At 45.7% G+C, this 23440-nt stretch overlaps 1 protein-coding gene across 3 annotated transcripts; it reads right to left on the reverse strand.

Annotated features, from left to right (window-relative positions):
• Positions 1–3413: 3413 nt before the first annotated feature.
• On the reverse strand, positions 3414–20835 carry PTPN18 (protein tyrosine phosphatase non-receptor type 18). 3 transcript variants are annotated; one of them, XM_061198978.1, is made up of 16 exons: positions 20727–20835; positions 18472–18580; positions 18201–18236; positions 18034–18110; positions 17859–17954; positions 17707–17745; positions 7466–7534; positions 6660–6722; positions 6296–6438; positions 5836–5902; positions 5680–5757; positions 5498–5587; positions 5151–5239; positions 4270–4478; positions 3756–3830; positions 3414–3530 (listed from the first exon to the last, which is right to left on the reverse strand). In XM_061198978.1, exons 1-16 carry the CDS (start codon positions 20817–20819, stop codon positions 3463–3465), a joined length of 1401 nt encoding a protein of 466 aa, XP_061054961.1. In that variant the 5' UTR covers positions 20820–20835; the 3' UTR covers positions 3414–3462. The 3 variants fall into 3 exon arrangements, with proteins under 3 accessions (XP_061054961.1, XP_061054966.1, XP_061054976.1); XM_061198983.1 differs by lacking the exon at positions 18201–18236; XM_061198993.1 differs by lacking the exons at positions 17707–17745; positions 17859–17954; positions 18034–18110; positions 18201–18236; positions 20727–20835 and having other exon boundaries at positions 18472–18491.
• Between the last annotated feature and the right edge of the window lie 2605 nt (positions 20836–23440).

Here is a 23440-nt window from a genome sequence, read left to right on the forward strand (position 1 = left end):
CTACTGAGGCCCGCACGCCTAGAGCCTGAAGAGAAGCCACCGCAGTGAGAAGCCTGCACACCACAACGAAGAGTAGCCCCCACTCGCCGCAACTAGAGAAAGCTCGCACAGAAATGAAGACACAATGCAGCCATAAATAAATAAATAAATAAATAAAATAAAATGTTTCCAGTCTTCTGCTACTACAGTGAATAACATGGTGTAACATGGGTTAATATTTTACATTTAAATCTTTGATGCATTTGGAATTTATCTTGCTGTTAGGTATATGGCTCAAACTTCTTTTTTCCTAAATGACTACTTAATCATCTCAATAACCTATGTTGAATAAAACATTTTTCTGCCCACTGATTTAAAATGCAACAGTAATCAAAGACTGGAGCCACTAGATTTTAAGCAGGAGAATGTATAATTAAATTTGCTTTCATTTATTTTTGTCTTGGGTAGAGGGTGTTTTATTGTTTTGTTTTTTGTGGTTTTTTTGTTTGTCTGTTTGGTTGGCTTTCAGGGTTTTTTTGCAGAATCTTAGTTCCCCCACCAGGGATCAAACTTGTGCCCCCTGCAGTGGAAGCACAGAGTCTTATCCTCTGGACGACCAGGGAAGTCCCATGTCTTAGTTAGAGCTTTTGATATAATCATTTCAACTATATGGAATTCTGTTTTATTCTGGGGATAAACCCTGAAAAAATAAGAAATCTTCCCTTCTATGTCCATTGTAAAAATCCAGATTCACAGTCATATACGTGGCAACCCTATGATAAATATAACTTTATTGTCCCATTTTATAGACTGGAAAACTGAAGCAGTGAGAAATTAAGAAAGTTGCTCAATGTCTCACTAGTAAGTGACCGAGTCCAAGCTATTCACCATTATGATACAGACCTGCTTAGTTTAAAGAAACATCAAATGATGGAAAGATGCCTCTTCCTTCTACCATTGGCCCCCTCTACTCTGAGACACTACTGCTTTTTCCCTCTGGTCTCCAGAGTGCAATGACTTAATATTTCTGGCTTTGAGGTTGGTTTACACTCTAAATGACACCTTCAGCTTCCTCTGCTATCAGCAGCCCCGGGGCCTCCTTCTTGCCTCTTTCCATCAAGATCTCCTCCAACTTTCACCTGTTTCCCATTGAGCTGGGGAATCTCTAGTTTCTCTGCAATTCCTGGTTTCTGCTGGTCGAACTGCTTCTTGTGCAGAGACTTTACACACTTGAAAAATTAAGTCACTGTCACTAAGCACTGTGGTCAGGGAAGGCAAGTTTCATCCTCCTTCTACCAACACTCAAAGGGCAAATGATTTGTCTCAGGACCTATATTGAATGCAGGGCCCTGGAGCTAATTATGGCCGAACATTTATTGAGCAGATGGTAGGCTCTTTATATTCTTTCACTGAATTCTCACAGTAACTGTGTGAGGGATGTGGCCTGGCTGAGCAGGTGGCAGGTGGAGGCCTTGGTGGTCCATGCTCGTCACAGACACAGGACAGCTTTCCAACAGCCTGGGGAAGGCACTGTGTTGGGGAGGAATGACTGGGAGTCCGCCTAGATAAACCTGACATTGTCAGACAGACACTGCCAGAAGGAAGATCACGTCGGGAGGGAGGCTTACAGAGCAGCATCAGGATTTTGAAGCATCAAGTGTAAATTTACTCATCTTTTTGTCTACCTGGCGTTCCATCTCGTTTGAAGGTTATCTGGCTGGGTGGCCCAGTGTCTGTCCAGCTGGAGATCTGTGTGGCTCACTGAGTGTCTACCTGTCTAGATGGGGTCTGTCTGGCTGCTGTCTTTCTGGCTGGGGGTCTGCATGTCTGTCCAGCCATGGGTTTGTCTGAGGATCTTCTTTTCAAGTTGGGAGTCGGTCTGTCTGGAGTTTATTTTTCCAGCTGAGTCTACTTGGAGGTTTACCAGTCTATCAGTATGAGGTCCGTCCATCTGACTGTGAGGCTAGAGGGCTGTCTTGCTGGCTGCAGATTTGTCTGCCAAGCTGGTAGTCTGTGTGCATCTGCTGTCCAGCTCCAGGGCTGGAGGCTTGTCTGGCTAGAAGCCTGTGTGAACAGCTAGGGGTCTGACTTGTTGGGGTCCATTCATCTGTCCAAATGGGGGGGTCTACCCGTTCATCTGGTTTGGGGGTCTGTTCATCCAACTTGGGATCTAGCTGGCCAGTTGGCTTGGGGTCCATTTATTTCTCTGGCTGAGGATGGTGTCTCACTGTGGCTGGGAATCTATCTGTCCGACTAGGAGTCCACCCATCCAATAGGGTCCTATGTATCTGAGGGCTAGGAGCCCATCTGGCTAGCAAGGATTCCATCTACCTGAAGGATTTGCAGTGTGTGTCCAACTGGCAGATGGTCTGGGTAGTGGAGGATCTGTCTGGCTCATGATGCTTTTTCTATATGAGGGTCCATCTGCCTATCTGACCAGTTGACTGCCTGAGTGTCCACCTGGCTGTCTTCCCAGCAGAAGATATATCAATTTCTCTGCCAAAATGGGGGGTCTGCCCACCTGTCTGCCTAGTTGGAAGTCTGGCTGCCTGGGTGGGGTGTCTGTGCAATCAAGGGTCTGTGTGGCTAGTATCTGCCTGGCTGGAGTCCAGTTGGCTAGTTGGGAGTCTTTGTGACTAGGTCTGTCAGGCTGTCTGCCCACATGGGGGTGGGTCTGTGTAGCTGGGAGGTCTGTCTAGCTGAGAGGACATCTGTGTCTATTCAGCTGGGGATCTCTTTACATCTACCTGGGAGTCTGTCCAGCCAAGGGTTTATCTGGCTGATGTCTGTCTAGCTGCTTAGCTGGGGGAAGGGGTCTGTCTTTTTGGTGGTCTCTTTTGCATGGGGTGGTCTGTTAGGCTGTTGGTGGGTCACTCTCTCTGGCTGGAGGTCCACCCACGGACTGTCCCTCTGAAGGTCTGGCTGTCTAAGGGAACTGCTATCTGCCTGTCCAGGTTGGGATTCCATCTGTCTGCCTGCCCATCTGGGGATCTTCTCACCTGTCTGTCTGAAATCAGTCTGCTTGGCTGTTGTTATGCCTGGCTTCCATCTGTCTGAATGGTGGAGGGCAACGGGGGTCCACCCATCTCTCTGTGTAATAAGCTGAGTGTCTGAGTGAGGGAGGCTCAGATACTGAGATGAACCAGTCCTTCAAGTGGTGAAGGGGACAGTCTCCAGAAGCCTATCTGTCCATCCTCCCCTTCACAGCCGGGAGCCCTGCCCAGACTCTTGGGGTTGAATTTATTCTTGAATATGCTCAGTGTAACCTCACCAGCCATCGTCAACCAACTACCTCCCCAAGCCTCACGCCTTGAACGCTATGATCACTGAGGCAAAGCCCCCATATTTTCCACACTGAGAAACGTTTATTTTGATTCAGCCCAGCAACCCCATTCCCAACACTTCACAGAGTAGAGCACGGCTCTCAGCAGTCCAGGAACCCATGTGGACCAGGCACCCAACAGGCAGGCAAGGGCGCTGCACTCACACGCGGGTCCACTCGGCAGGCGGGTCCCGGGGTCCTTTAGGCCTTCCAATGCGCAGGTTGAAGCCTGGAAAAGGAAGGGCACCGTAGGGCTCACGGAGAAGCTGAGGTGCAGAGACGTAGGCAACTCGTGGAAAGTCACCCCCAAGCCTCCAGGCCCTCACGGTTTGCTGCAGACACATCCACAGGTCTCCGAGGGCGTGTGTTTTCCTGCCACCATCTCAAAACCCCAAATGCCTGGGATTCAGTTAAAACTGCAGAGAGTCCCAGCGACCCAGGCTGTCTGACTTACCTAGCCCACCAGTCTGAGCTCCATCTACCACGTCCTCGTAGGCGCCAGGCCCTGCTGGGCTTTGGTCAACAGGAACTGCGGGCAGAAAACCACCCCTAACAGGTCGGCTCAGGCCGCCCCTCGAAGTTCCGGAGAGCCGCTGCGAGGCAAATGCGCATCCTCCCAGACCAGAGAAGGCAGGCTGGGGGCCGAGCGCCGGGGCCCAGCGGGAGGGTGCGTGGCCAGGGGCGTGACCAAATCGGAGACCTCCGCCCAGACTAGGTGGCCGGGCCAGAGACCGCGGTTTGGCCTGGGATGCTTCCGGGCGTGACCAGAGGACGGGCGGTTGTCCCAGAGGCGTGGCCGGAGAAGCCAGGACGTCAGCCTCCGAGGCGTGACCGGGCAGGACTCGGTGGAGGGGGGTGGGGGTCCTCCTGGCCTCCAGGCTCTCCAGACCGCAGCCACAGGGGGTCGGGAGACGGAGCAGGTCGGGGCCAGCCCTCCCCAGCCCCGCGCCCGGGCCGCGTCGACTTACCGCGGCCGGGCAGCGGCTCGCGCCCGTCCTCCGCGTGCGCCTGGGGCCGCCGGGCGCGCGGCGTCACCTGGCTGTAGAGGGGCGTCTCCTCCGCGCCGCGCGCCCGCGCGCCCGCCCCTGCCCCGGTGCCCGCGGGGGCCGCGCGCTTCTGCACCACAGCGTACGTGTCGGCCATGGCGAGGCCCGGGGGCCCGGGCACCGAGATGCTCCTGCGGGTGGGGAGGAAGTGAAACGGCGGTGCCGAGGCTGGGGAGGGAGGGGGCAGCGCGCCCGGCGCGCAAACCACCGGCTTCCTTCCCGCCCGAGGCGGCGCGCAGTTACGGAGCGAGGAGGTGGAGGTGGTAGCATCTCTGGGGAAAGGGGTCTCGTCTGTGTGTCCCTAGCGCCCAGCAGGTTGGGTGGATGAAGGAAGGAAGGGGCCAGCCTGGCAGGTGAATGGGGCAAGATATTGGTGTTGAGGATTGGTCATTTCTGTTTAGTTGTCTGTTGAATAAATGAATGAGGAAGTGACATCTAAAGAGAAGGAAGGGAGAGTCTCAAAATGGAGGGCTGGTCTCAGGACCAAGGGCTGAAGTCTCTGCCGCACCCGACATGAGGCCTTACAGTTGGGCGGCCTCAAAAAATATCTGCTGAATTAATGAGTGGAAAAGCGAGGAGAGGGCTAACCTCGGGAGCTAGCCTGAGGGGCAGAGGCAATGGGATCTCTGGGATTAAAGAACCATCTTGGGGAGGGTTCCCAGAGCTCAACTGAGAGAAAGGGCCAGTGAATATTTGGTGAACTGAACGGCAAGGAAGGGGCTGGTGTTTCAAGGGTGAGGAAAGGGCCAGCCTCCAAGAACGAGAAAGTGAAAATGGAAGACTGAGGGGAGGGGGCTGGGTACCTGAGGACCCCGCCGGATGGGCGGGCTATGGCAGGAAGGGTGTGGGAAGTCCGGAGGGAGAAGGCATCATCGTAGAGTGGGGCACAATTCTGGGGAAAGGCAGGAGGGAAAGGCATGAGGCTTCGGAGGACGCTGTCCAGGCTCTTAGTGGCGGTCACTGTGGGCTCTGCGGGGGAAGCTTAAGAGGGGACAGTGATAAGGGAGCACGGAGGAGGACAAAGGTAGATATCATAGTGCGTCAGTCCCCACTCCCGGAGGGAGTCCAAGGGCTGGATGCTGCGCTGGAGGTGGCCATAGACCTCTGCTCTGGGTCCTGGTCTCTGAGGATTGGAAGGGGGCCTTGGTACCTCCTTGAGGTTCTGGTAGCGAGGGCTGGCATTTTGGAGCGCTGAGAGGAACATCTGAGCCACTGTGTGGTACAGGAACCTGTACTGCTCCTGAGGGGGTGGGAGAGGGAAGAGGGGTCATCGAGAAGGGAAGACCAGAACAGGAGGGATATGTCCTTGGAACGAGGAGACCCGGCTCCCACCTCTGTCTGTATGGCTGCAGGCCGCTGCCTCCGAATCTCGAGGACCACATTGAAGAGGCTGAAGTTAGGTGGGATCATCTAGGGCAGAGAGATGGGCACGTGAGCAGGACCTCATAGGCACAGGACCCACACTGCGCTTGTATGCCCTCTTCATACCTGGGTCAGGAGCAACTGTCTCACATAATCCACGGTGCACAGGACACCTGTTCGCCCACAGCCCGCGCTAACAAGTGAGAATCAGAGTGAGCTTGGTCAGGGCCTGCCTGCAACCCCTTTTAAAGGGGGCATTTGGGGCTGGGGGTGAGGACCTTAATGGAGTGTCCCCTGCAGCACTTTTTGATTCCCAGAATCCCAGGTTATAATTTGAAAGGAAAACCTTTTTAATTGCTTATATTTGTTGAGCATCAACTGTGTACTTACTCCCTAGCAGACAGTCTGTGCTCAATAAATACTAACAATTTCAGCTGCAACTTGAGCAAGTGTGGCCTCAGGTTTCTTGAAATAGGCACTCAGACTGTAAGACTGGCTCCAAGCCCTGCACTATCCTCCCTGTCCCCCTCCCCCACCACCATCCCCTCTGTCTCACCGGACCCCCATAAAGCCCATTTTCCTAAACCTGCAGTGGACACAGAGGGGGCTGGGGCCAGATCCCTGGAGGCGCCGGGCTTCCTCCACCATGGCGAGCATGTGGTCAGGATTGCTAGGGACCCCTCTGTCTGGCCAGGACATATACTGCAGCTGGTACACAGAGCGGGATTCCTGAAACACAGGAAATGAGGGGCAAAGAATGAAAAAAGAAAGAAAAGCATTTATTGAGCCCCTATTACATGTCAGCCCTAGTTCTCCACATCCTCCATTTAAATGCAACAGATAATAACTGAAGAGATGGGTACTATTGTTAATGCACATTTTACAGATGAGAAAACAGAGACAGGAAACAGCTCTCCCTATGTGGGAGTCTCCTCCTCCCCTTTCAGTACCTTCTGGAAGGTGACCTGAAGGGTCCTGAGCGTGATGTCTGCATTCAGCCATGTCTCCCTTGTCTGTGGATATGGGGCATGTGAGAAGGGGCAGAAAACAAAGATCACAGGTGCCAAAAGACATATTTACAAAAAACAAAGTATTTCTGATTAAAAGTCAAATACAGGGAGTTCCCTGGTGGCCTAGTGGTTAGGATTCTGGGCTTTCACTGCCGTGGTCTGGGTTCAATCCCTGGTCAGGGAACTGAGATCCTTCAAGCCATGCAGCATGGCCCAAAAAAAGAAAAAAGAAAAATCAAATACAAACAACATATTTTTAAAAATTCACTTAGCCCGAATATCTCCCATGGCTTTTGTGAAGGAAACATTTCACAAAGGGGAGAAAGAGGAACTATGATTAAATATCCAGCAAGCTCATTTACAGTGAAACAAAGAAATGTCTTTTGTTCTAAAACAAAAGTTTCATTGTATTTATTCAATACCAATTGTATTTATGACTTATGAGAGATTTTCCTGAGTTCTTTTGAAATGGTAAGGGAAATAAGAATTTTAAGAACCTAACCAGGCACATGAACATTTACAGAGATAACCATGATAGTAGTTAAAATGCAAAAACAGTGTATAATGAGTTCTGACTATTTGCAATGCTAATACCAGAGAGCTCCCTGCAGTGTGAGGGGGACTGTGGGAAAACTGTTCATCCTTTCAGGCCCAGCCCAAAAGCTTTCCACTCAGAATCATCTGTGAAATCTTCCACAACATCCAAGACTTCATAAAGTGCTGTTCCCACCTCTGCCCCAGCTCACCAGAGTGATGCAGAAAAGCCCAATCTGCAGTGGCTCCTGTTCTTGGGCCCAATAACGCTCACACTTTTTCTGCAAAAGGCAAGGGGAAAAGGGCAGAGAGTGAAGAGGGGGAGTCTGCCTCAGAGTTCAGATCAACACGTGCACACCCCGCATGGGACAGCCCAGGTTGCTGGTGGAAGCACAGACAGCTGCAGCTTCAAAGGAGGCCAGGTGGCAGAACCTCATCAGACTAAACACAGACAGACTCAATGGAGATGTGAGCTTCTGACTGTGCAGGAGGAAGACAGTCCAGAATTGCTCCTTCTGTAAGCAACTAAAAACCTGGACAAAATATATGAGCCACTATTTTCAGACACTGGTCCACAGCCTTGCAGGATTGTGATCACTGAACAACGGGAAACACATGAGTCAAACCTTATGACCTCCCCAGCTTACTGCCAAGAGGCAGTAACCAGGCTGCAGAATGTGGAGAGTTTGATGAGCCCACTGAGTTGAGGAGCCAGAGATCTTGGCTCGGGGAGGCCAAGGCAGAGGTTTGGAGAGAACAGCACTATGCAAACAAAAGCAAAGAACTCCAGAAGTCTGCATAGGGGTCCCCTTAAGTCTTTAGCTGAATAATAATCTGGGCACATATGACACGAAACCCCATGAAGCTAGGAAGGAATAACTTCCCGTGAAAGAATAATAGCTAGGGAACTGTAAGATGAACATTTCCTAGGGCTCACAGTGGGACAGAAATAATTTACATTTCCTCCAGCCACAGTGGAGAGACCTAAGTGATTAAAAGGGGCATTCAGTAGGGAACCTGAAGGATCAAACATTGAAAGTAGAATGAACTTAGTTCTAGAATAAAGGCTTCTCTAGACTCGCCCTAAAAAAGCTTAGAAACAAACCTTAAAAAGATCAAATATCTAAAAGTAACTTAACTGCCTTCCAGAAAAAGTCCAACACTTTTTACAGGAAGGTAACAAAATCCAAAACTTACTTTTGTAAAATTTAAAATATTGAGCATCCAATAAAAATTTACTAGACATACAAAGAGGCAAGAAAGTATGACCTATACCCAGGAGAAAAATCAGCAGAAAAAGACCCAATAGAGATGAGGAAACAATCAGACAAAGACTTTAAAACAGCCTTTATAAATATTATAAACATGTTCAAAGATGAAAAGGAAACCACGAAAGGGATGAAAGTGAAATAAAAGATATAAAAAAGACCTAAATGGAACTTCTAGAGAGGAAAAATAAAATATATGAAATAAAAAATTCACTAAGACCCATGAAAAGATGCTCAACATCAGTAATTATTAGAGAAATGCAAATCAAAACTACAATGAGGTACCGCCTCACACTGGTCAGAATGGCCATCATGAAAAAGTCTACAAATAACAAATGCTGGAGAGGGTGTGGAGAAGAGGGAACCCTCCCACATTGCTGGTGGGAATGTAAATTGGTGCAGCCACTATGGAAAACAGTATGGAGGTTCCTCAAAAAACTAAAAATAGAGCTACCGTATGATCCAGCAATCCCACTCCTGGGCATACATCTGGACAAAGCTATAATTTGAAAAGATACATGCACCCCTGTGTTCATAGCAGTGCTACTCAAAATAGCTAAGACATGGAAACAACCTAAATGTCTATCGACAGATGAATGGATAAAGAAGACGTGGTATATATATACAATATACTCAGCCATAAAAAAGAATGAAATAATGCCATTTGCAGCAACATGGATGGACCTAGAGATGATCATACTAAGGGAAGTAAGTCAGAAAGAGAAAGACAAATACCATAGGATATCACTAAATATCTAACATATGACACAAATGAACTTATCTACAAAACAGAAACAGACTCACAGAGATACAGAACAGACTTGTAGTTGCTGTGGGCAAGGGGGTGGGGAGGGATGGATTGGAAGTTTGGGATTAGCAAATGCAAACTATTATATATAGAATGGATAAACAACAAGGTCCTACTCTATAGCACAGGGAACTATGTTCAATATCCTGTGATAAACCATAATGGAAAAGAATATGAAAAAGAATTCACTGTCTAATAGCAGATTAGACACCAGAAGATCAGTGAACACAAAGGCATAGCAATAGAAACTACATTCAAAATGAAAAAGAGAGAGAAAAAATGAGGAAAAAAACTAACAGAGAATCAGATACCTTGGGAAATATATATCAAGTGGCCTAATGTATGTGTACCTGGAGTCCAGAAGGAGAGGAGAGGGGAGAATAGAAACTATTTTTGAATAAACAATAGCTGGAAAATTTTCCAAATTTGATGAAACTATGAACCCACAGATCCAAGAAGGTCAATGAACCACAGGGAGAACAATCATAAAGAAAGCCACACTAAGGTAACTCATGATCAAATTGCTGAAAAACAATGATAAAGAAAAAAATCTTAAAAGCATCACACATAAAAAAGACACATTACATACTGAGGAATAAGGATGACAGCAGAATTTTGTCAGAAACTCTGCAAGTCAGAGGTCAATGCTGTGACACCTAAAAATGCTGAAATTAAAAAAAAATGACTTTCAGACAAAAGCTGAGAGACTTTATCACAAGCAAAACTGCACTATGAGAAATATTAAAGTAAGCTTTTCATACAAAGGAACCAGGTGGAATACAGACCTACACAAAGGGATGAAGAGTAAAGAAAAACTAAATATGTAGCTAAATGTAAAAGGTATTTCTCATTTTTAACATCTTTAAAAGATAATCTAGTGAATTTTACCAAAAAAAGAGGAATTAATAGCAATCCTTCACAAACTTTTCCAAAAAATTGAAGGAACATTTGCCAACATATTTTATGAGACCAGTATTACTCTGCTACCAAAACCAGACAGATATCACAAGAAAAGAAAACTACTAAGCAATGTCTCAAGAATATAGACAGAAGAATCCTCAACACAATATTAACAAAGGATTTTACAGAGGATCAAGTGGGATTAATCCCAGGAACACATATATGAAAATCAATATATGAAGGTCAATCAATATCATATACCATAATAATAGAAAATAAAACAAAAACACATGATCAACTTAATAGATGCAGAAAAAAAATCTGAACAAAATCCAATACCTTTTCATGATAAAAACATGAAAGGAACTAGACATAGAAAGGAAATTCCCCATCTTGATTTAAAAAGCAAAACCAACAACAACACAAACAAAAAATATCTACCAAAACCTACAGCTAACCTAATACTTAATGGTGAAAGACTGAATGTTTTGCGCTTAAGATCATAAACAAGACAAGAATGTTTGCACTTTTTTGTACTGGAAGTTGTAGGCAGTGCAATTAGGAAAAAAGAAATGAAGGAAGGAAAGGAGGGAAGGTGGGAGGGAGGAAGCAAGAGAGAGAAAAAAGAAAAGGAAAGGAAAGGAAAGAAAAGAAAAAAAGATAGGGAGAGAAGGAAGAAGAAAGAAAGGAAGGGAGGTTACCCAGATTGGAAAGGAAGAAGCAAAAGTATGTCAACTTGCAGATAGAATGATATTATATATAGAAAACCTTAAAGAATACACAGACACACACACACACACACACACACACACACACACACCCATACACACTATTAGAGCTAATAAGTGAGTTCAGCAAGGTTTCAGGATACAAAATCAATACAGAAAAATCAACTGTATTTTCATATTAAAAACACTATTATTTGCAATACCTCCCCCCGCCCCCAGAATTGATAGATTCAATGAAATCCTTATCAAAATCCTAGAAGGCTTTTTGAAGATATGGGCAAGCTGATCTTAACATTAATATATAAACAATATGTTAACATTAATAAATGTGTTGTGGATTCCCAAGACTGCTCTCAGGTTTGATGATTCAATAGGAGGACTCACAGGACTCAGCATAGAGTTGTACTTGTGGCTACAATTTATCGCAATGAAAGGTTACAGGATAAAAAAGCAAAGGGAGAAGGCACACAGGGTGAAGTCTGCAGGAAACAGGGTGCCAGCTTCCAAGGGTCTTCTCCCAGTGGAGTCACATAGAATGTGCTTAATTCCTCCAGAATGAGTTGTGACCACACATGTGAAATGTCCACAGGGACATTTAGGAATTCAGTGCCCAGAGTTTTTACTGGGGGACTCTATGTGGTATGTAGGCACCTCTGACTAGCATGTGCCAAAACTTCAGACTCCCAGAGGGAAAGCAGGTGCTCACATAAACCTACTGTCACATAGACACGTTGTTTGTATAAACAGTTTAGGCATTGGAAATCCAATTTCCAGTCAAGAGCCAACCTTGCAGGAAGTTCTTTTTAAGCATAAGCATTTATGCCTGCTATGTTAACTCTTTTCTGCATGGCAAGTGACCCAGAATAGCCAAAACAATCTTGAAAAAAGAAGAACAAATTTGGAGGACTCACACTTCCTGATTTCAAAACTTACCACAAACCTACAATACCGTGTAGTACTGGCACAAAGATAGACATGTCAATCAATGGAATAGAATTGAGAGTCCAGAAATAAACCTTTACATGTACACTCAGTTGATTTTCAACAAAGTACCAAGACCATTCAATGGGGAAAGCACAGTTTTTTTAACAAATGGTGCTAGGACAACTGGATATCTATAAACAAAAGAATGAATTTGGACCCCTGTCTTACACCATATACAAAAATTAACTCAAAATGAATCAGAGACCTAAACATAAGAGAGAAAACTATAAAACACTTAGAAGAAAACATAGGAGTAAATCTTTTTGACCTTTGGTTAGACAATGACTTGTTAGACACAACATCAAAAGCACATCAAGGGCTTCCCTGGTGGCGCAGTGGTTGAGAATCTGCCTGCCAATGCAGGGGACACGGGTTTGAGCCCTGGTCTGGGAAGATCCCACATGCTGCGGAGTGACTGGGCCCGTGAGCCACAATTGCTGAGCCTGCGCGTCTGGAGCCTGTGCTCCGCAACAAGAGAGGCGGCGATAGTGAGAGGCCCGCGCACGGTGATGAAGAGTGGCCCCCACTTGCCGCAACTGGAGAAAGCCCTCGCACAGAAACGAAGACCCAACACAGCCATAAATAAATAAATAAATAAAATTAAAAAAAAAAAAAGCACATCAAAACAATAGATTGGAAGTCTTCAAAATTAAAAAGTGTTTGTGCTTCAAAGGACACTATAAAGAAAATGAAAAGACACCCACACAATGGGAAAAATATCCCTAAATCATATACTGATAAGGGACTTGTATTCAGAAGAATTCTTACAACACAATAATAAAAAGACAAATAACCCAATTAAAAAATGGGCAAAGGACCGAAACAAATATTTCTCCAAAGAAGACATACAAATGGAAAAATAAGCACATGAAAAGATGTTTGGTAAATGCAAACCAAATCCACAAATCCACCTCATTAGGCAAATGCAAACCAAAACCACAATGAGATACCACTTCCCATCCATTAGGATGGCTAATAAAAACAAAAGTGAAAACAGAAAATTACATGTCTTGGTGAGTGTATGGAAAAATGGAACACTTGTGCATTGCTGGTGAGAATATAAGGTGGTCCAGCCACTGTGGAAAACAACAACAACAACAACAACAAAATTAAACACAGAATTGCTATATGATCCAGTAATTAATTCTACTACCCAAAAGAATTGAAAACAAGGACTCAAAACAGATACTTATGTACTAATGTTCATAGCAGCACTATCACAATAACCAAAAGGTAGAAACAACCCAAATGTCCATCAACAGGTGAATGGATAAACAAAATGTGGTACATACATACAATGAAATGTTATTCAGCCTTAAAAAGAATGAAATTCTGATACACTCTACAACATGGATGAACCTTGAAAACCTGATAAATGAAATAACTCAGACACAAAAGAACAAGTATTGTGTGACTCCACTGATATGAGGTACCTAGAAGAGGCAAATTAATAGAGACAGAAAGTAGAATAAAGGCTACCAACAGCTGCAGGAAGGGGAAATGGGAAGAAACTATTAAATGGATACAGAGGTTCTCTTTGGGATGATGAACAAGTTCTGGAATTGGACAGTGGTAACGGTTTGCAACACTGTGAGTGTACTTAATGTTTCTAAATTGTACACTTGAAATCATTAAAATGGCAAAATTTATGTTATGTATATTTTACCACAACTGAAAAAAAAAAAAAAAGACCCAATGAGTACAACTTCACATCCAACAGGATAGCAATAATGAAAAAGACAGACCATAACAAGTGTTGGTAAGAATGTGGAGAAATTGGAACCTTCATATATTGCTGGTTGAAATGTAAAATGATATAGCCACTGTGGAAAACAGTTTGGCAGTTCCTCAAAATGTTAAAAATAGAGTTTACCATATGACCCAGCAATTCCACTTCTAGGTATATATCCAAGAGAAATGAAAACATACTTCTACACAAAAACTTGCACATGAAGGTTTATAGCAGCAATATTCATAATCATCAAAAAGTGGAACCAGCTCAAATTCTATAAAGTGATTAATGGATATATAAAATGTGGTAGATCCATTCAATGGAATGTTATTCAGCAATAAGAAGGGGTGAAGTATTGATACATGCTACAATATACATGAGCCTTAAAACACAACCTTAGTGAAAGAAGCCAGTCATGAAAGACAACATATCATATGATTCCAGTTATAGGAAAAGTCCAGAGTGGGCAAATCCACAGAGACAAAAATAGATTAGTAGTTGCCTAGGGTGGAGTTTGGTAGGAAATGCAGCATGACTGCTAATAGATACAGGGCTTCTTTATGGGGTGATGAAAAGGTTCTGAAATTCACTGTGGCGATGACTGTATAACTCAGGAATATACTAACAACAATTGAATTGCACAATTTAGATGGATGAATTGTAGCTCAATAAAGTTTTTTTTTTTTTTAAAGATAATCTGTAGGAAAATAATAGCAGTGTGTTTTGTGGTATATTTTAAATTTAGAATCAAACCTAGGGCAACAATAGCTTGAAGCATGGAAAGAGAAAATTGAAATATGCTATTGTAAAGTTCTCACATTTTACATGAAATGGTATAATATTATTTGAACATAGACTGTGATAGGTACACATTCCACTAAGCACACAAGCACATAATACAAAGAGGTATAACTAATAAGTGAATAATGACTGTGAAACAGAGTCATAAAAATTCTCAGTAAAAAAGAAGACAGAAAATAAGAAAGAAACAAAGAACAGATGGAACAAATAGAAAACAAATAGCAAAATCATAGATTTAGACACATTATTGACACATTAAAGACTAAATACTCCAATTAAAGGCAGAGATTGTCAGACTGGACAAAAAAGTAAGTACCCACAATATGCCAGCTATAAGAAACACAGTTTAAAAATAAAAATGGGGAATTCCCTGGAAGTCCAGTGGTTAGGACTCTGCACTTCCATTGCAGGGGGCATGGGTTCAATCCCTGGTCAAGGAACTAAGAGGCTGCAAGCCCCGTGGTGCAGCCAAAAAAATAAATAAAATAAAATAAAAATGAAATAAATAAAAATGAACACAGATAAAAAGTAAAAGAATTAAAAAAGAGATATCATGCACACTCTAATCTAAAGAAGTTTAAATGGCTATATTAATATCAAAGTACACTTCAGAGAAAGGGATATTACCAGAGATAAAAGGGACATTACATATTGAAAACAGGATTGATTCATCAGGAAGACATAATCCTAACTGTATAAGCACTCAATTATAGAGTTTTAAAATATCTGAAGCAAAAACTGACAGAACTGAAAGGAGAAATAGATAAATCTAAAATTAGAGTTAGAGATTTCAACACTCCTCTTTCAGCAAATAATAGGACAAGTAGATGAAAAAAAGGAAGAATAGGGACTTCCCTGGTAGTCCAGTGGTTAAGACTCTGCCCTTCCACTGCAGGGGGCACCCTTCCAGTGCAGTGGGCACAGGTTCGGTCCCTGGTCAGGGGAACTATGATCCCACATGCCACATGGCCAAAAAGAAAAAAAAAAAAAGGTAAGAATAATAAGATTTGAATAATACTATTGAGAAACTTGTCCTAATTTACAGTTATAGAACAGTTGGAGGTTTCAACACTCTCTTGGCAATTGATGGAACATTTAGAGAAAAGAAATCAGTAAAGATATATAAGATACAGTAAAGATATAAAAGATATTAAAGTGTCTTTCAAAAAGACACAATCAATTTGACCTAACTGATATTTATAGAACATGCCACTCAACAAAGCAGAATACACATTCTTTTCAAGTGCACACAAAACATTTACCAAGGTAGATCACATTCATGGCCACAAAACAAGTTTCAGTACATTTGGAATCATATAAAGTTGTTCTTTGACCACAATGGAACTGAAAATTAATAACAGGAAGATATATGGAAAAGTCCCCAAATATTTGGAACTTAAGCACAGCCATGGTCAAATACCATTGGTCAAAGAAGAAATCACAAGGGAAATAAGAAAATATTTTTAGCTAACTGAAAAAAAAGACACAACATACCAGTTTGTGAGATGTAGCTAGAGCAGTGCATAGAGAAAAATGAATGACATTAAATACTGATATGTGGGGACTTCCCTGGTGGTCCAGTGGTTAAGAATCCTTTTTGCAATGCAGGGGATGCCGGTTTGATCCCTGGTCGGGGAACTAAAATCCCACATGCCACAGGGCAACTAAGCCCATGTGCCGCAACTAGAGAGCCCACATACTGCAACTAGAGAGCCCATGTGCCACAACTACAGCCCACGCACTCTGGAGCCCATGCACCACAACTACAGAGCCCACATGCTCCGGAGCCCGCACGCAGCAACTACTGAGCCTGTGCACCACAACTAGAGAGAAGCTCACGCACCGCAACTAAGAGCCCACACACCGCAACAAAAAGATCCCCAATGCCACAACTAAGACCCCATGCAGCCAAAAAATAAATAAATATTTTTTAAAAATACTTATATGTGAAAAAAAATCACGAATCTATTATCTAAGCTTAAGGAACTAGAAAAAAAAAAAAGAGCAAGTTAAACCTAAACCAGAAGGAAGGAAATGATAAAGGGAAGAAATTAATGACATAAAAATGAAAAAAATAGAGAAAATGAATAAAACTTAAAGCTGCTTCTTTGAAAAAATAATAAAATTGATAAACCTCTAGTCCAGAGACTGGCTAACTTTCTATAAATGGCCAGATAATTAATATTTTAGACTTTGTGAGCCATACAATCTACTTAACTTGCAACTACTGAACTTGGCCATTGTAGCATGAAAGCAGGTATACACACTACGTAAACAAATGAGTGTGGCTATGTTCTAATACATTTTTATTTACAAAAACAGGCAGCAGGACAGATTTAGTACAACAACTAAAGTTTGCTTGTCTTTATTCTTGCCAGACCAAGGTAGGAGAGAGAGACAGACAGACGACCAAATATCAAAATTAGGAATGAAGAAGGTACATCACTACAGATTGTACAGACTCCATGATCAGCCAGCCATCCCGCGAGGCAGTACTTGCCCCACCCCCAGCCCTGTCCATGGAGCACGCCAGGATGCAGAAACCATGTGCCTTCAATGTTGACATGCATTCTTTGAGTAACTAATTTATGCTAATGGGCAAAACAAAGATCCCTGCCCTCATGGAACTTTTCTTCTAATCAGGGAGACAGAATAAACAATATACATAACACATTTGTAGATTATCTTGTATGTTAGAAGTTGGTAAGAACTGTGAAGAAAAAAATGAAAGTAGGACAAGGGAAGGAGAGTGGGAGTGCTGGGAGTTCCAAATGGGGTGAGATCCAGGAAGATCTCACTGAGGAAGTAGCATTTGAGCCAAGACCTGAAGGTGGTGATGGAGCAGGCCAAGGGGAAAATGTCCCAGGCAGTGGGAACAAAGCATAGGACTTGAGGCAGAACAAAGGCCAGAGTGGTTGGAGTGGAGTGAATAAGGGAGAGAAAGGTGGAAAGAGAGATCAGAGCTGTACTGGGGAAGCCACAGTTATAGGGCCTTATGGTCTATGGTATGGAATGGGGCAGGAAGACCAGCAGGAGAGGGGTTGAGCCCCATGAATAAAAGGAAAAAGATAACAAAAAAATTAAAGATAGTAATAGTGGGCTTGGCAGAGGTACAGTGAGGGTCACTCCAAGAACTGGGCCATTGAGTCATGGCATCAGGGAAGAGCTAGCAAGATTTCTCCCCTCTCCTCTCTGCACAAGGATATGCATTCTAGGGGCTGAGGACACCTACCCGCCCATTTTCCATCTCCCGACAGGCCATCAGGATCACCTATACAAGAGGGGTAAGGGGAAAGGGAGGAGATTTGGTTTAGGGGGTGTGGTTATCAGGGCCAAGGGAGGACCCAGAATGTTGGCCATACCTCACCCTCCCCCAAAGCTGACCTTGACCCCAAACTCCCAGATCAGGCGCCAGAAGTCTAGCAAGGTGTGAGGCAGGGGTCCTTGCGTGGCGATGTAGGCCTGGCTTCCATCTGTGCCCTGGTAAAGGCTAAGTTCACTATGGAGATCCCGCTGTCACCTCCACCACCTCTGCCCCTTCCCTAACGCCCAGTCTGACCCTGATGAAGTTGCCATTGATGTAGTCTCCATGTCCCTCTTCCTGGAGCAGGGAAAGGATCACTCGTGTCTGATCGTCTGCCAGCGGGAGAGGTGAGAAACGTGGAGTTTGTGGGTTACAGGGGCCTTGACGGCCTCCCGGATGAAAGCCAGCAGGGGACAGCATACCTAGCAGGGATCCCATCGAGGTGCACTTGCAGACTGCTGGGGAGAAATGCAGCCACAGCAAGGCCCTGGGAGGGAGAGTTCTGGGAGCCCAGTGGTGGCGCAGGTCTTGGCTCAAATGCTACTTCCTCAGTGAGATCTTCCTGGATCTCACCCCATTTGGAACTCCCAGCACTCCCACTTACCGGGCTAACGCCTGCACTGCCTCGGGGTGCGGGCATGCAGAGCAGCACCGACTCCCTCCAGAAGGCCCCCACCCCCACCCCCGACTTACATGGCAGCACATCTTTGTAGCGGTTCTTCCTCACGTTTTCTGGTCGACTGCCGGCCTCAGTGGAACCCACGCTGTCTGTCTTCCAGGAGGCTGAGCGGGCCCGGATGTCCTGGTGGGAGGACAGAAAGAAGACCCGGGGGAGGGAGGAGAGAGCAAGAGAGGAGCCAGGTCAGGGTCCTGGGACACTGAGACTCTCATAGGGATACACAGCACGTGGCCTGTGAGAGGTGAGTGCAGTGCCCAGATAGCATAGGGCCTGCTAATTATGATTCCATAATAGTAGCGACTCAGAGTGCCTTCTCTGTGCCAGGCTCTGTGTGAGGGCACTGAACCACCTGCAAGGTCCCTCCGAAGTGGGTACTATTATTGACATCCCCATCGTGCAGGTGAGAAAGCTGAGGCACCACATGTTTGAGTGACTTGCTGAAAGTCCCACCCAGGAAGTGGCACAGTGAGTGAGTATTGAACTAAGACCTCTGAGCATCTACCCCCTGTACACTCAATATGTATTTACATTGTATTGTGAACAATAATTGTAATATATTATGCATTTAAAATAACAAACATGGTGATACACAATATATAAGACAATATACAGTGCATATGAATTATAATGTATAACATTACTTATGTAACTAGATACTATAGGTGCTTTACTACTGTTCCATTATTATAATTAGTGAATAGCATTACCATCATCAAGTATTCATAATCATGATGATAATAAGTAACACCTACCAAGCCCCCTGATGAGTGCAAGCCACCATTCTAAGTGTTCTTATGCTCATCAAGTCATTTACGTCCTCGTGGACACACTAGTGCAGTGGGTAACACTATTAATATTTTTACTATATAGATGAGATGAGGAAACCAAGGCCTAGAGAGGCCCAAAGACTCCTGTGAGTACAGGAGGCTGCTTGCAGGAGGGTGGCCTCCAGCAGCCGGCACTGCTTACTGTCCCAGACTGCACCCAGACCCGGATGGACATGATGTCATGTACTACCTGGATATTATATGTTTACATTTATTATGTACATTTTCATATTGAATAAATTATATATTTTGCATTTATTATGCATTTCTTATATACGATATTTATTTTTATATTTGTGTAAATTTAGATTTATCTTAAACTTCTTTTACCTATTTATTACATATTTTATTACTTAGGAACTTCAATAACTGCTTATTTGATAAATTATAATTCTATGTTGTATTTATGTGTATTCTATTGTTTTAAGAAGTTAACTAATGTTGTTATTGTGTAAATTATAGTTTACAATCATATTTATACATATTCACTATATATTTTCTATTTATTAATCAAATTATTTCATAAATGTTTCTGTTATCTATTTTTATTGTACTCAATGATATATATATAGTCATTTATTAGATACATACATATATTTACCAAACTTATTTCTAAATTTGAGATGTCACCATATATTGTATTTACATATTTGCATAGCACGTTTCCGTGTTATTATATTTAAAATACCTCAGTACATGTAGATGCGATGCCTACGACGCTGCTGCGTTAGCATTCCTTACATACGGCTTGCACTACCCCATTGTAAAGTTTAGAATATTTATAACTAGTGACAAAGGTGCCTACAAAGTGAGAGCTCAAGATGTGCTAAGCGGTTTTTACCCACACTGGTTATTTTAATCCTCAGGCCAGTTGAGTCATCAATGTCCGCATTTCACCCAAGGAGAAACTGAGGCCAGAGGGACCGGATAAAGCGCCCCAGGCCACAGCGCCTATTAGAGTCGGCGTCCACACGCTCGCCGCAGCGGGGCCTCTTGGTTCCTCTTTCCCCAGCCCCTTCCTCCCCAGGACCACAGGAGTGGCTGCCTGGTCGCCTGGAGCGGCCGGGCGTCGCGTGTCCAGCGCAGGTGAGCGCCCGCCCTGCTCAGCAACCGGACGATTCCGGGAGCGCGTCGAGGGCGCAGGGACCCGAGGGCTTGCGCGGTCCCGCCCGACCCGGCCGTGGACATCGCCCTCTGGGACCCTACTGGCAGAGGGTGAAGACAGACAGGGAGAGAGTGCGACAGAGAGAGGTGCTGGGGAGAGAAAAACAGAGAGATCTCGAGGCGAGGAGACGCCCCTGGAGGCCTAGAGAGAGAGAGACAGAGAGAGAGAGAGAGAGAGAGAGACAAAGCGCAGCAGGGCGCACAGGAGAACAGACGTCTGGACCGTCCAGGGCAAGGAGCCGAAGCGCGGCGCGCTGCCGGCCAACTCGGCCACTCACGCTGAACTCGCCGGCGAGGACCGCCCCCTCCCGGCCGCCCCGTGCCTCCAGTTGCTCCAAGAAGCTCCGCGCCGCGTCCAAGCTGCGGCTCATGGCTCTGCCGGCCAGCGATGCCCGGTCCACCTGTGGCGGTCCGCGCTCCCACCTAGTGTAGACTCCGTGGGAGGCTGCCGAGGCCACGCCTCAGATCTCGCCAGCCAATGGAAGTGCGCAGCGGCGGACAGGGCGCTCCCCTCGGCCAATGACACTCAGAGCCCGCCCCAGCCTCGCCTACAGGCTCCCGGACCGGGGCGGCTGCCTGAGCTCTTGGTTCACCCGGGCTGGGCCAGGGACGTGGATCCTGCGCTGGCTCTTCCCTTTTTTATGGCCTCCGCGCGAGCTGGCTGAGTCCGCACGGTCCCATGGCCACTTCCTCTCTCTTGGACCCGGGGTCCGCGCCCAGGCAGGGCGGATGGCTGCACGCCCTCGCCCGGTCTCCCCGGCTCTGTCTTCTGGGAGCTAGGCTGTGTCCGGATCCGAGCCGGGGTGGCGTGGCAGCTGTGAGTAAAGACGGTCGCCGAGACCGAGCCGCAACTCCTGCCTGGGGGACCCCGGGTGGGGACCATCCCGCGCTTTGCGCTTCGGCGGGGTCCGAGGGAGGTCGAGGGAGGTAGCCGCGGGGGAAAATGACACCTGGGCACCTGGGCTGTGAGAAACACTGAATCCGTGTATTTCCTGAGGTTCCTTCTCTTTCTCGGTCGGGCTAGGATGAACTGGGGGCGCCAGCATCCAGTCCTAATTTGAGGATTTCAACCCGCATAAACCTTCTGGGAAACTGAGAGTCGAGGCTCTGGGAGTGGGTTCCAGGGACAAGGTGTTCTCAGTGCTTTTAAGGGGCTTATTTTTTTTCGTCCCCACACTCTTGTCTTCAGAAAAATGTGGAGAAGGCTGGAGGACAGCTGCTGTCCCAGCTCCCAGGGCCACCAAGGGGAGGCTCGAGAGAGCAGAGAGGAGCCTACGGCCCCTGCCAAGGATTGGCCAGTGTAGATGGGCTAGCCCATCCTTCACCTCGGGGGTGAGGAGTGTGGACCTAATTCATCAGTGTTAAGTCAAGAACAGGCAAACTGTTTCTTAAAGGGCTTGGGTCTCTGGTCCTTGTCCCAGCTACTCAATTCCGCCATGCAGGGTGAAAGCAACCATAGGCAACATATAAAGGAATGAGCATGGCTGTGTCCCAAACTTTGTGGACTTTAAATTTTAATTTCATGTGTCACGATTTGTGTGTGTGTGTCCTGCAGGCTGTGGGTTGCTGACCCCAGTTTAAGTGACTGAGAGGTCAAAAAGCCAGTTAGTGGGGATGTTTCACTTATTGAGGGATCAGTAGGCGTCACTGTTGACTCAGTGTTTCTCACTGTCATCTTTGAGAGTTCAAAGGTGGTCAGCAGTGATCACTGAGGATGGACACTGATAGTGAATTCATTGGAGGCCAGTGAGAGTTCCTTGGATGTTCATGGAGACTGTCAGATGTCAATGGCAGTCACTGGGAGGTCAGTGAGAGACTGAAAGTAACTGAGGAGCCATTGGGACTTGGAATGTTAGTTTACTAAATAATTGAGGGGTCAAAAGAGTCAGGGAAGTTCATTGAGGACCCCTAACCAGGGCTCAATAGTGAATGTCAGTGGAATCACTGAGATTTCTTGGTCATGGGTTGTTGGAGACTCAGGGTGGCAGGATACAGAAGTATCAATGAACTTTGAGAAAATATGGAGGCCCACTGGAGGAGTCACAGAGACTTTTGAGTCCCTGAGAAATCGTGGATACTAATGGCAGTCATTTGGGTATAGTGGATACCAGAGTAAAGGGGGAACAACCACTGTGGGATCAAGAAAGGGCTTTATGGACCCTGCTGGTAGTGAATGTCATTGGATGTCAATGATCACTGGAAACCAGTGCTACCTGGGGAGCAGAGGCAACATTGAGGGTCAGTGAGCCATCCATATCACTTATGGTGATGACTGGGAGGCAGGGCAGCTAACCCAGCAACTGGGTTCTGGCACTCTGGGATCTTCTGTTCCACTAGGGGCTGAGGGTCTATTTGTCTGACAGGGTGGGGTGTATATGTCTATCTGTCCCCCTGGCTTAGGGGACATCTATCCTGAGGACCTACCTGCCTTTCTCATAGGCTGGGTCTGTCTTACTGGCAAAGATAAGTCTGTCAAGCTGAAGGTCTGGCTGGCTAGTTGACTGGGTAGTGGAATGTCTCTCCATTGAGTTAACGGTCTCTCTGTACAATTGTGGGGCTCTGTCTATCCTTGAGGAATTCTGTCTCTTGGTTGGCTGGAAGTGGGGTGGGAGGGGTGTCCACGTGTCTGGACACAGGTCTTTCTGGATGCCTGGCTGAGCACCTTCCCACCTGTCCAATAATCTGTCCATTTGTCTGGCTGTCCTGCTGTGGTCTATCTCTCCCTGGGACTCTATCTAGAAGTCTGTCTTGCCAGGGGTCTATGTGTCTGTTTGCCTGCCTGTTTGGGAATCTTTCTGCCTATCTGGCCTGTGAACAGAGTGGCTGAGACTTTAGTCCACCTGCCATGCTTCCACCAGGGTTGGGTGTCTGTCTTTCTAGCTGCACGTCCACCTCCTACTCCACACCCTCCTCTTGTTTAACCGGACCGCCATCCTGACACTGACCATCCCTCCATGTCTCTCCAACATCCAAATTCTCCTGGCTTGCCCTC

Source organism: Eubalaena glacialis, chromosome 1 (assembly GCF_028564815.1).
Source record: "Eubalaena glacialis isolate mEubGla1 chromosome 1, mEubGla1.1.hap2.+ XY, whole genome shotgun sequence".
Taxonomy (NCBI): Eukaryota; Metazoa; Chordata; class Mammalia; order Artiodactyla; family Balaenidae; genus Eubalaena; species Eubalaena glacialis.

Excerpts from the sequence above, each read along its gene's own strand:
- PTPN18 (XM_061198978.1), bottom strand. The coding sequence starts at position 20,819 with ATGAGCCGCAGCTTGGACGCGGCGCGGAGCTTCTTGGAGCAACTGGAG. Across the intron at positions 18,111-18,200 it reads CTCGATGGGATCCCTGCTAG|ACGATCAGACACGAGTGATC; the intron begins GTATGCTGTCCC and ends TCCCGCTGGCAG. Across the intron at positions 7,535-17,706 it reads GGGAGATGGAAAATGGGCGG|AAAAAGTGTGAGCGTTATTG; the intron begins GTAGGTGTCCTC and ends TGCCTTTTGCAG.